The sequence below is a fragment of the Heloderma suspectum genome, chromosome 5, assembly GCF_057233095.1.
Source record: "Heloderma suspectum isolate Gila_16-S chromosome 5, 16-S_ref, whole genome shotgun sequence".
Lineage (NCBI taxonomy): Eukaryota > Metazoa > Chordata > Lepidosauria > Squamata > Helodermatidae > Heloderma > Heloderma suspectum.
In genome coordinates this window covers 191,832,418-191,845,800 of record NC_139462.1, presented here as the reverse complement: position 1 = coordinate 191,845,800, position 13,383 = coordinate 191,832,418, and the positions used below count along the sequence as shown (strand labels likewise).

General features: G+C 40.2%; 1 protein-coding gene across 2 annotated transcripts in view; it reads left to right on the top strand.

Annotated features, from left to right (window-relative positions):
* The window catches only part of DYNC1I1 (dynein cytoplasmic 1 intermediate chain 1), a 302,215-nt gene that overhangs the window by 269,114 nt on the left and 19,718 nt on the right, over positions 1-13,383 (top strand). For both annotated transcript variants that reach the window (XM_084858764.1, XM_084858765.1), the window contains 2 exons: positions 237-377; positions 10,716-10,841. In XM_084858764.1, the coding sequence (XP_084714890.1) occupies positions 237-377; positions 10,716-10,841 (267 nt within the window). The remainder of the gene's footprint in view (positions 1-236; positions 378-10,715; positions 10,842-13,383) is intronic.

Below are 13,383 nucleotides of genomic sequence, written 5' to 3'. Positions count from 1 at the left end.
TTCATGAGCCCCCACCCCAGTGGACAGTGGCTGCACCCCCCCCCATTAGAGCACCGCAGCCCCAGCAGCAGCCCCACCTTCGCCGTCGCAGGACCTTTCATCTGGGGGAAGTTTTATGACACTTGGTTGAATGTGCAAAGTTTTTAATTAGACTCGCCAGACAGCCTGAGGCAGCAGCAGCGCCACGAAGTCTTCATGCTTCCCCTCTGCCTCCCCCCCCTCTTTTTTTTTTGCAGCACAACAAGCCGCTGTACTCCTTTGAAGACAATGCAGACTATGTCTACGATGTCATGTGGTCTCCAGTGCATCCCGCGCTCTTTGCCTGCGTGGACGGGATGGGCCGCTTGGATCTCTGGAACCTAAATACTGAGACAGAGGTGAGGCGGGGAAAGGATCGGGGCCCGGGAGCTGGGAAGCTGTCTTGGGTTGTGTGCCTGGTTTTATTTTTGTTTTAAAAGAAAAAGAAAAAGCACCCTGCTTTGCAAAGAGGAAGAGCGGGAGGGAGGAGAAACAGCCTGCTTTTGACTCAGGCATCCCCCTTGTCTTCTCTCCTCTGCTGCTTGTGAATTTCAGTGGAAATTGACTTCTCTCCATTTCTTGCCTGTTTCCAAAGATCCCTTGCCACCAACCCTGCCCCAGTTCCTCTCCCTCTTTATATGTTTTGAGGGACAAAGACCCAGCATACCTCCCCCTCCCTCTTCCCAGCAGGATCATTCATTTGTCTCTTGATCCTCCATGTATAATTTAAGCACCGCTTCATCCTTCACTCAAGACTCTTTCTCAGTGGAAAACCTCAGAGACTATGAATCAACCAGAGAGATACCGGAAAAGAAGAACCTCATAGGCTGCACAAATTCAAGACAAACTTCGGCTTATTTGTGTAAAACTACCGACATTGGTATTTGATTGTTATCTTCATTAATCACTGGTGCCACATCACCGTCACCACCATACTAGGCCTTGTCCAGAACATGAAGGTGGCAGTGCCCTTGACCAGAGATATAGAACATGTTAGCATTTACCTCCCATCCACCTACTCTAGATGACACTAGTGGTACATACACCCTCTCTTCTCTTTTGTCCTTACCGTTGTCAAGTTAGAGTCGATTCACAGTTTCAAAGAGTGGACGCATGAGTGATTTGTTGCTCCTCTGCAAGTTTTGCACTTTGCCTTTTTGCTTCTGCAAAGGAGGAACATGAGCATCTCCTCCCACCCCTCCCACTGCCCCAGTAAGTTTGACGCACATGTGGAACTCAGATGGCTTGCTGGAAGGGTGTTGCACAAGTTCTACTTTCTCACTTTGTTACCAAGAAGCACAAAAAGGGAGGCACAAATCACAAATTCTTCCTCTCTTTGCTGCTTCTCTGAACATGTGAAGCATCTCTTGGTTATGTCTCACTGTGTTAAGGCAGCCTTCCCCAACCTGGTGCCCTCCAGATGTCTTTCATATTATGGGACTTGCAGTCCAACACATCTGGAGGACACCAGTTTGGGGAAGGCTGTGTTAAGGCATTCCCCTTCTGAAAGCAGTGGGGTTATGGCTATCCCAGAAGCCTTTGCTGGGTAACAGGGAAAAAGAAAGAAAGGAAAGTATGTTCTCCTGGATCCTATACACACTTACCTGGGACTTATTTCTGAATAGACTTGCATAGAATTGTGCTGTAAGGTTCAATTTACCTGGATGAAAGCCTAACTGAACATCGTGGGACATTCTTCTGAGTAAGTATGCTTAGGATTGGGCTGCATGGCTGCAACCCTATGCAACGCTTACTTGGGGGCAAGCCCCATTGAACTCAGTGCGTCTTACTTCTGACTAAACTTGCATTGGATTGAGCTTTAAAGTGGCCAAATCTATGTACTCTTACTTGAGATTAAATCCTATTGAATTTAATGTGACTACTGAGCAAACATACATAATGACCATAGTCCTAAACATACATGTAGCTTGATCCTATGAATTACTTTCTCAGAAGTAACCTTCACTGGATTCAATGGGACTTACCCCCAGTTAAGTATGCATAGTTTTTCAGCCTTGTTTGTAAGTTTGCTGCTCTGAAATCCAACTAATGCGTTGAATCCAAATTTAGTCCTACTCAAAATAGAGCCATTGAAATCAATGGGCCAAGTAAGTCTTGACTAACTTAAGTCCTGTTGATTTCAATTCGTCTATGATCTGGTCCAAGTATGACTAAATCCAGATTGAACCCATTGTGTTTAAGAATGGGGTATAAGCCATTTCTCCAGGTTATTTGCAATGCAGCATTAATAAGGTGCAACAGTAAATAGTGCTGGATAAACCTACTTTGGCTAGCATTGTGTAGTGCTTAGAACTGGGGAGACCCAGGTTCAAATCTCCACTCAAATCCCCACTACAAAGCTCAAGTGGGTGACTTTGGGCCAGTCACTATCAGACTCACAAGGGGGTTGGGAGAATCAAAGGAAGGAAGAACCATATAGGCCGCCCCGAGCTCCTTGGAAGAAGGGTGGGGTAATTAATAAACATCATTAGAGCAGAAATTACCATCCAGGAAGTGCAGATTGCATAGTGATCATTATTCCCAATTTAATAGCAGTAAGAGTATCAAATGCATTTATATAACAGAAAACATGAAGGGACAACTTGCTAAAAGCAGTAGGAATGGAAAAGGAACTGTATTAAACTTTTGGATGTATTGTAACATGGATTTATAAAGTCTTGTTCTCAACTGAAGGTGACTTTTTTAAAAGTTTCCTAATTTAAATGAAGTTTTTAAAACTATGCTCTCTGATACATCTATAATTTCTCTCCCCAAATGGACCATAGCACCCTTGCAAATAAGATCTTATCTACACATGCAGCAGAATTAAGAAGGACTGCGTTGTGAGGTAGTAGACTGGAATGTATCACTTCTGACTGTAATGGAGGAATCACATTTTTAATGATCCTGTATCAGTCAGTCAATCAAAGAGCTGCCTACATATGGAATACCAGTACACAGGGAGCAAGTTTAGCCTAGAACAATTTCCCCTGATGTGCTATCTTTTTACTTGGAGGGAATTTGTTACATAGGGAAGTATTCAAAAATAGCACCCCTCACCTACAGTCCCTCTATCACCTCATTATCTTGCTTATATAGACCAGACCTAAGTCAATGTTTTGCTAGCCTGTATTCCCCCACATGCCTGTAGATAGACACTTGTGCCCTAAAAGAGGGCAGGGGAAAACCCTAACTTTTGCAAACCTTCTTTGGTTGGTTGTCTGGATGTGATGATTCCACCTCAGGTGACTACATTCAAGTCTGTTGTAGTATCATGCTTTTGTGAAGGTATATTGCCATTTTAGGGTTGTACATCCAGGGAAACATGTCCAGATTGCCTTTAAAAAATTATCTTATTCTGAAGCAGACATTGCTTTCAGAATATTATAGGAAATATTCTCATGATATTCTGATATGATAGCATTTATCCAGTATGTCAGTCATAGTGTTGCAATCCATAATGTATCTTGGATTAATCAAAATGGTTATGCTTTTATTTTCTTCTCTTCTGGTCTATTGTTATTAGTATCAGTATTATTTAAATAGGTTTTTTTTTAAGATGTCTTATTTTACCCTGCTGTGATAATTTTCTTTTTAAATTGAGAAGTGAATTATACATATTCTAAATAAATAAATAAAATCTCTGTGGGGGGGTTTTCTTCCATTATTCAGTTCAGAATATATTCCCACTCTACTCCCCAACATACACAGAGACACACATTTTTCTTTGCAAAGCGTCTTAAGCAACTAAAGTTCTGAAGTGTAAGGACAAATATTTCCATATCATAGCAGGGAGAAATGTAAAAATAGGAACCATACAGAAAGAACATTGTTGTCCTCTTTAGCGTCAGTGAAGCAGTGAACTCAGAAAGCTTTGTGAGAAGATACATTTTGTATGTGAAAATCAATATATCTTACCATAGGTGCTCTATTTGTTCTTTTACAGTTTTGTCTCATTTTGTTTTAGTCTGAATTCAAAAGGCCTGAATTTTTGCCTTGTTTCTAGTTATGAAATAACTACATAATTTTGATTTTACAAAAATCATCCCTTGAACCCTTTCTTATTTTTCCTGCAAGAATCATCTTGTGATTGAAAGTTCTAAATGTGACAACTGAGATTTGAATGGCTCTGATTTATTTTGTAGCATGCTGTCCAGCAAACATACAGTTCAAATCCTTTAAGAATTATAAGATAACAGTAAGGTAATACAGATGAAAGAAATAAGGCTTGTAAAGCAGTTTGTGGGCTTCAAATGCTATAGAAATTAATAACCATGATAATAAATTTAAGTTTCTTCGTTGCAGAAGAATAGCTGTGTTAGTTTGCAAGAGCAGAAAATCCAGAAAGTGCATTGGCGCCATATAGGCTTGAGGCATGAGCTTTTAAGGCGAGACAGAGCTTAATTCATCAGTTGTATGTAGAAGACTAAGAAGGTAGTGGATTTATATACACATGGATTGAGGTACAGTGGAGAATCAACCAAGTTAACAAGGCGAAAGCAATAATATTTTCTTCCACTTTTTTTGTTTTGTGTGTGCATGTGTGTAATTCCTTCTGTCATATAACGCTGATATTCATTTCAGTCCAGAGAAAATGCAAGTTTTTACTGCTGTTTGCCATAAATCACCTTAGACAGGTAAGGAGGGACAAATACCAAAAACTGGATTGTCAAGTGGAGACTCGAGGTCTTTTGAAGTGTTCTGAGCAGGAAGCTGCAGAGCCAGCTTAATTATAAAGCAAGAAGCTGAAGGAGGAAGAATAAGGAGGGGTTTTCTCTCCAGCTTTTTCTTTGGGGGAAGGAAAAAAGAGGGGCACATCCCCACAGGTGTTACCATTAACAGCCCTTGCTCTCAATACCATAAGAAAAGATCATCCTTCCTACCGAAATGGACTGGAAGAGGTTTTTAATTTTTTTTTATTGAGGCTGCAAATCTTCCCCGTGGTTACTGACATGGAAATTGCACTGTGATCAATGCAATTAAAACATGTGGAACTGTGAACAGGATTACAGTCATAGTATTTACTTTACTTTCATTTGTTTAATTTGGACCATTAATCTATGTTAGGCAGATAAACCTTCATTTTCTTTCCCTAGGACATCAGCAGGAATAAATTCAGTGCAAGCATTTTGCCAGGAAAAACGAATCAGAGACCACAGTAGCAGCCAAGGAGAAAACTCTATAACAACTGAAAGTGATTGGTCTTTTGATCCTTTGCCTGGCATTTTAGAACTTTTTTAAAATAATGGTTTTATTCCCCCAGAACGACCGGGCCAAAATCCAGCCAAAGTTAAGCATGTTGAGCCCCCTTGATTTCAATAGTGGAGTTGAGCATCTATTTAAATCATTCCCATTAAAATCAGGGACTGGTGCTTTGCTTTGATTCATCCTCTTGGCTTATAATACCTTTTTCAAGTTTTTCCTAAAAGATAAAACTGAAGAACCTGGTTCATTTGTTATTAGAGGAAAGTCTTTGTCTCGTATTAATTAATAATGAAATTAGTACTAAGCCAACCCCACCCCACCCCAAATCCACAATGCAGTTAAGTCAAAAGTACTAGGATTTAAATTGATTCTGATAGCTATCCTAAATGCATGTTTGTCTGAAATCACTGGGTGATTTCAGACAAACATGTGATTATACATGGCTTTAAGATTGATATAACAACCCCACAGGGCTGGTATCATGATTATAAAAAGCCCCAGTGACTCAAACTGAACCTGTTTTTGCATAATGTGTTTTAGATCAGGCTGTTTATCAGGTTAAATCCAAATAGTTTGGCATCACTGAATTGCAGATCAGTGTTAGCACCAGAAAAATATATAGCAACCTGTATGAGGCCAGAGGTTTATATGTGTGTCAGAGGATGGGAAGATTAACCATTATGGCTTTACAAATGAACACACCAAATGTAGCACCCATAAAAAAAAAAACATTCTACAGATGTGTCTGCATGCCACATTGTAGATGAAGTGGCCAGCCCAGTGTGTTAGGTTCTCAGAAGGATTTGCATCTTGTACCTGCTATGTGAATCATGGCAAAATGTATCTGGGACAGCCGTAGCTGAGCACATGCTTTGAATGCAGTTGGTCCTCGTATCGCCAAACAGGGCCGGGAAGATCCCTGTCTGAGAACCTGGAGAGCTGCCAATACTGAATTAGATAGACAAGTGGTTCTGACTCTTCATAAGGTGGATAAATACATCCATAGTTTTATTTATTTATTATCAGGATTTATAACCCACCTTTCTGGAAAACATAAAGATTGTGTATTTTAATCATAAACAACAACAAACCAATCAGTAACATCAACAAAATGATCTAAAAGCTAAAAGTCTAAAAGGCAACAAGAACATAAGATGTTAAGAACAGAACTCCAGATAAGCTTGCTGAAATAAAGCTGTCTTCACTGTCTGTAAAAGTGAGTAGTGATGGAACCAGCTGGGCTTCCCTTGGAAGGCTTTTCCAAATCTTGGGTGCCACAAATGTAATCTATTGTCTGAAATCAGTTCCAGCATTCTAGGTATGCCAATGCCAAAATCACTGGGACTATATGTAGGGGTTGGACATTAGTGTTTCATATACTATTGTTTTATGGAGATAAGTATGCAGATAAATTTTATCTTTCAGAATTCTTGATGCACAACAACCATTTCTGGTTTTGAGTCACATTTCTCTTCCGTCTATTAAAAGGGTGCTGCAAAACCTCAGTTCCTTTTGGGCCAAATCGATCACAGCCCATATTTGGTGGAGCATAAATGCGTCTTTACAATTTTCTCACAAGTTAAGAAGCAAAAACCCATATTGGGCAGCATGGGGAATCCTTAAAGCTAGAAAAAAATGTTGCTATGAAATATTAGGCACATATCTAGTGGGGCATCCCCAGGTTGGAGACAGAACATTTTTTCTGTTGTCTGACCCAGTTAGAACAGATCACACAAAAAGGAGCTCTAACATGCAACAGTTGGTGTTCATTTGTGATTTGTGATTCAAATTTTGATCAGCTTTGTGCACATATCTTCTAAGTGCAATCAGTAATATATTCAAAATAGGTTGAGAAAGTGTTAGAAATATTTAGCAATTTCATTAGAAAAAACTTTTTTTGCATTGCCCTTTTTTTGTCTGAGATTAATGCAAATTTCTTTATTCATACATCCTTCATGAGCTTATTTATATTATGTAATACACAAGAAATATTTATCCAATATGGAGAAACGTTTTTCTGACCATTATATCTATGGTGCTAGGTAGGTAATAACACCATTAATTGCAACACTTTTTAAATCTGACTGTTGGATTGTGCAGTGAAATTTCCCAAAGGGATTGCACTTGGTTATGTATGGCATCCTGGGTATTGGGTTCCAGAGTTTCTTTAATATGAGAGAAAGTTTTCATGCTTGATGTATATCCTAAAAAGGATGTAACACTTTAAGGACAGAAAAACAAATATAATGCTTCTTTCCATATTTCAGTACTTATCAGATAGACATTTCTGTCAGATTGGCATCTCTAAGGCTTAGAATAAGTAAACTGAAATTCTTGGTGGCATATCCAAAATATTTGGAGATTCCTTCTAGTCTGCCTGGAATGATGACTATACAATGATGTATAGAATGATGACTATACAAGAATGGTTTTATATATGAAAAAAGCGTGTTTTCATCCCTCATCAATTCTCCATAAATAACAGAAGCTACTGAAATGAACTGTCCTATGCATGTTTATTCAGAAGTAAGTCCCACTTTGTCCAATGGGGATTATTCCCAAGTAACTGTGTATAGGGTTGCAGCTTTAGTTATTGATTGGTCAACACTTAGTTATTTTCCTGTATTTTCAGCCCACCAAATACATGTGGATAAAATTTTAACTTAATGCACATTGTTGCTTGTAGAGTACATTTAACATGTTTTCCCACACAAACTTTTAAATTAATTTTTGAACTGTCTAGACTGCCCTTCACTCAGACAGGTGGGTTCCAGGGTTGCCTACAAAGATAAAATAACACATCGACAATACAATGAACACAATAAGGTACTAGTCCATAAAACTAAGAGGGACAAAACAGCAATTTATCAACCAGCTAAAACCACACAAACAACATTCAAATGTAAACAAAATGCCCAGGCAAATAAATTAGATCTGTTGCCTAAAGAGTATAGCGTTGGCACCAGTCAAATCTCTCTCTGTAGGCCATTCCAGTATTGGGACACCACCACTTCTTCAGGTCCCCATAATGCAATTCTCTTGATGAAGGAACTCAGTGGAGAGCTCTAGGGATCTTAATGCACAGGCAGGTTGGCTCAGGGGGATTACAAATACATTGTTAAAACACAAAAAGCAGAATCCAACAGGGCACTGCACTACACCTCTGCTGATTCTCTTGTGACCCACCAATTCCTGACCGCAAGCAGCACCCACTGCTTGCAGAACAAAGATTCAATGCTTCTGGGGCAACCAGAAACAAGTGAATATGCTCGTTTCTGGAATGGGGCAGCGCACATAAGGGAGCTCCAGTGACTTGTCCTAATGGAGAAACGAGAGTGTCCACTCATTTCAGAGTTTCCTCTGGGAAGCACTAAAGCTCTGTTGTGCAAGTGGTGGGCCCCACTTGTGCAACAGAATTGCCAAGACCCACTGTTTGTGCCACAGAATCTGCAGGGTGCAAGAGAATCAGCAGGGGCGTAAGTGCCCCACTGGATTCTGCCAAAAGGATTTTAAAATGTTTTATGAAGAAATTTCATAATTATACAAGTGTGCCAAATTTAAATCCTACGTTTTTGAAAAAATAGCTGAATGAAAAGATTGCAATACTTTGGATTAATTGTTTTTGATAGGGAGAAGTCATGTTTTCTTATTAACATTGTTTTTGTAAATACATTTACTTGGAAGTAAGTTGATTCCCCCACCCCCCCCAGCTTCTAAAAGCAGGTTTCCCCCAGGAATATCTCCTGAGCGAGCCCACTGGAAATAAATGGGATGCACAAAACTGCAGCTTATGAAGAACTTTCCACCAGTAAATTGTGCATTAGTAACCAAATTTACTCCAGGACTAAGATAGATTGTGACTGAAATCTTCCTTGCTCTAGTGCAGCCTCCCCCAACATGGTATCCTCCAGGTGTTTTGGAGTACAACTCCCATAATCCCTGACCATTGGCCATGCTGGTTGGAGCTGATGAGTATTGTAGTCTAAAACATCTGGAGGGCAACAGGCTGGGGGAGATTGTCCCAGTGTACTCTTAGCAGAGCAAGCACTGAGCATTGTTATTGTTGGGCAGCTGCCAAGGTCCACACCATACTAGGGTCCCACTAGGATGCTGCTTGGCAGAGTCTCCTAGTCCTGTTGCTCCTCCTTGTAGCTGTCACTGCCTGTTCACCTGCCTTCTGAGCAACTGAGCAGTGTCAGGAGGAAGGAGGAGCAGAAGCCTCCGTTTCCCTTGCCCTTTCCTTTTGAGTCATAGTACAGATTGGACCAGAGGAAGATGGTAAGCAAATAGGCACTGGTGATAGTAGCAGGGAGAAAGTTGCCACCTCCTCAACCCCCACCCCAACCTGGAGACAGCACTGATCCTAAACCTTATAGGAGTATCACCCGAGAGACCTCAGTGAAACTACTCCAGAGCAGGGTAAGTAGATTGCAGCCAATGGTCATTTTCAGAGATGTGTGTGGGAAGTTCTCTACATGCACTGGGTTTATTTCTCATGAGCAAATGGGTGTCATGGCTCACAACATGGTTCAAATGTAAATATACAATATTAGAAGGCCAAAGCACATACAAACCAGTGTTAACCCCCCAAGCTGTTTTTTACGAAGTGCCCTTTGAGTTGGGCAACAATCCTTGCTAAGGATAGGAAACGATGGCTGAGCATGGCTTGCTCAAGGCCACCTAGCCAGTGAGTGGGTGAGCTGGGATTTGATTCTGTGATTACAACATCCATGTTGAGCACATAAGAAATATGTTTATTTTATTTATTGCACATATTCTGCTTTTTGTCCATGGAACTAAAAACGGATGTACTTGGGGTTCACAAGCAGTCTTCTTAGAACCTGCTTAGCTTCATGCATCATGTGTGTTGATGTATCGTGTGCACTCTGACTGCGTCCTCAGTCCCAGAACAACTTATGCATGGTTTCTATGTCATTTCCCATCAAGGCAGTATTCTGGGGCAGATCACCATAGCTCTGGCAATGCATCATGTGTCTTCTCTGGGTAGAGAAGAGACATAAATGAAAGGAGTAACAAAGTCATTAATGCCATGTTTTTCATCCATCTTTTGTTTCTGACAATTGCTGCAGGTCAGTTAAATGTTTATGTGAAACCCTGTATATCTCTCAGTTTTCAATTTACACTTTGTACCACATGTAAGCTCATTAATCCTTATGACTCAGCTGAGTCATCACTTATCTTTTGATCTTCTATTAGGCCACACTGAGAAAAATAAAGCTGTGATGGTTTTAGCATGTCTCCATGCTCAGGGTAAAAACGAAGATTTATGTGAGTTGCTGCCCATTTTTTGTTGAAGAGCATTTTTTCCTCTTTTAACCCCCTGCACGTTTGTTGCTTTCTTCTCTTCTGTTCTGCCCTAGTATACCATGTGAGTGAACAACAATGAATCCTTTATTTTTTTTTTTTGCAAAGTAGCGTACTTGTATGGTGCAGTTTTGTCATCATCCTCATGAGAATAATGTCTTTGATAGGTTCCAGCAGCTAGTGTGACAATTGAAGGAGCTTCTGCCCTCAATCGTGTTCGCTGGGGCCAAGCTGGGAAAGAAGTAGCAGTCGGGGATTCTGAAGGAAGGATCTGGATCTATGACGTTGGAGAGGTATTTAACCTCCTTTATAGATACTCTGTATGCATGTGCTTTCTGATACAGGCTTGTACATAATACACATTTTATATTGGGGCTAGAAGCATTTATCAATTTAGTGCTGCAATCTAGCCCCGTTTGAATTGGAGAGGGTTTTGTTGTTGACTTCAGTCTGAGACACCCAGATACTTAAACTACAAATTTAAGCTATGGATGCTGAGCTGAATTTTGAGAGGTGCCCCCCTCTAGGATGTTCAGACCATCTTGTAAAGGATGTTCAATAGTTGACTGTAAGCATGTAGGTAAAGATTTTGATTCAAGAAATGTGGCTAATGTAAGTCTTTTCATTTATTTATTCAGATATCTAAGGATGTGAAATAGCCATAGTTTGGATTTAGACTGAAGTATGTGTGACTGGGCTGGTGGAAGTGGGCTTCCCTGCCGCCTCCTCCCCACAGCAATAGCCCCATCTCCCTGAAAATGCTACAAAAGGGCTGGGGGATCCTGCTGAATAGGGTGGTGGTGAGGAAATCCCTGAAAATTGGGCAGCGTCACCTGTGAGTGGAGCCCTTTTTTCAAGGAAGGCAGAACCTGGATCCAATCCTATATATTCATTAATGTTTTTGAATGTCCTATACAAGTTCTCATCCTGATCTAGCTTCCATATGTATCTCCCCAGCTGGATGGGGAACTGCATATGCAAACAAGGCCTCACAGTCCTGTAAAATAAACTGCAGTCAGGTTGATCAACTGTTTGGAAAAATCTGCTGTTTGGATTTAGTTTCCCTTCCCCAACAAACAGCTGATCAGTGTGACAACAGTTTATTTTGCAAGCCATGTGCATGCAGCCCTGCCTGCTGCACAAATACACTGTTGAATCAGAACCTCTGCTTTTCTATAAGTTGTACTAAAATGCAGGGGTTTGATCCAGATTTATGGAAGTGGACTTCCCACCCACCCTCCTTTCCATGGCAGTGTGTGGGGAGGGGATCCCCAAAAATTGGGCGGAGGGACCTTCTTCAAGAAGAGCCCTTCCTCTTCTTGCTCATGCATTCACACAATCAACATCATGTCTAGTCTGGACCCAAAATAAAGCATTATGCTAAACCCTCACCCTGTTTACCAGCTTAGACTCAGCTACCAGAAATATTGTACTAAGCACTTAGAAAATTAGTTGCTGAAGTATTAGGCAAGAGAAACTGTGATAGTTTCTGTTGCCATCATATGAGACAACCTACAGGATTCAAAGATTTATCTATATCTATCAGTGAATTAATTGGTTGAATGCAGAAGTTACATTACTTTAAATATACCTTTATTTATTTAATGGTCCAAATTTATACCAATATTCATAGTGAACCTTTTTGTTTCAAGTATGGTGCTTGAACTGCAGTGTTATGTTTTTCTTAACTCAGCCATTGGTCCAATTTTAGACTCATTAGTTGCATAAAATTGCTTAGGATGGGGCATACAAACCTTTGGCCAGGAACTATCACATGATATTGGAAGAATAATGCACACGCAGTTACATTGTGGATAGATATCCAGGTACATATGCTTCCACCCAAGTGTACATATGATAGAAAATTACAAAGGAATCATGTTAAAAAAATCTACCATTTTATTTTCTGTATATTTTTTCATTTTCTGTCTTGTCTTTGTTACTGTAATTAAAACAAAGCACCAAGCCAAGAAATACATGAAACCATACGTAGAGCTGTTAGGTTTCCAGTTTTGAAAAACTGGCAGCAAAAGTCAGCGGTGGAGGTATCACTATAGTTAGTGCTTTCTGAGTGGTCAAGCACTTTAATGCACATGATATCAGTAATCCTTACAACAACCCTGTGGGGTAGGTCAGTATTGTTATTCCCCAAATTGCCTATGGATACTGGAGGCTGAGAGAGAATGTCTTGCTTATTGCTTAAAGCCTCCCTACTGAGTTCATTGCTGGGGTAAGATTTCAACTGAAGATGTCCTGGTTTATAGTTCAATAGCTTAGCCACTATATTACACAAGCTCTCATGGACATCTTTCATCTTGTAACCTTTCCTGTAGATAGAGAATGAATCGGTCCATGATATAGTTGCCTAAATGAGTACGCTGGGTAGTGAGGTAAGAAAATCTGAAACGGTGAGTTGGAAAGGAGCAGCAGAAGCCTGTAGGGTGAACAGTAGATGTAATGGAAATTAGCAGGTGGAATATAGTGTACTGAAAGGCTATTCTGAATTCCCCCCTACTACCTGCTAAAATCTTACTCAATTGAAGTCAGTGTGGTGTGTGCTTGATGGAATGTGTCTCTTTGTTGCCGAATGCATCATAAAATGTACCGTCTGCATTACAATTCTTGGAACAGTTAAGGGTGACTTGTGGAGCAATCAGCTTTCATAGACAGAATTTGTTTTTTGCTATTATCTGTGATAGGATACTGGCATCTCCATCTCCCCACAGTAGGGAAACATTATAGAACATATACAGATTTAGATTTAACTCACACAAAGTGATTTTATGGCCCATAGCAAAATTGCTTGAGCATGACTCATATTTTTGGCTGGTGTGT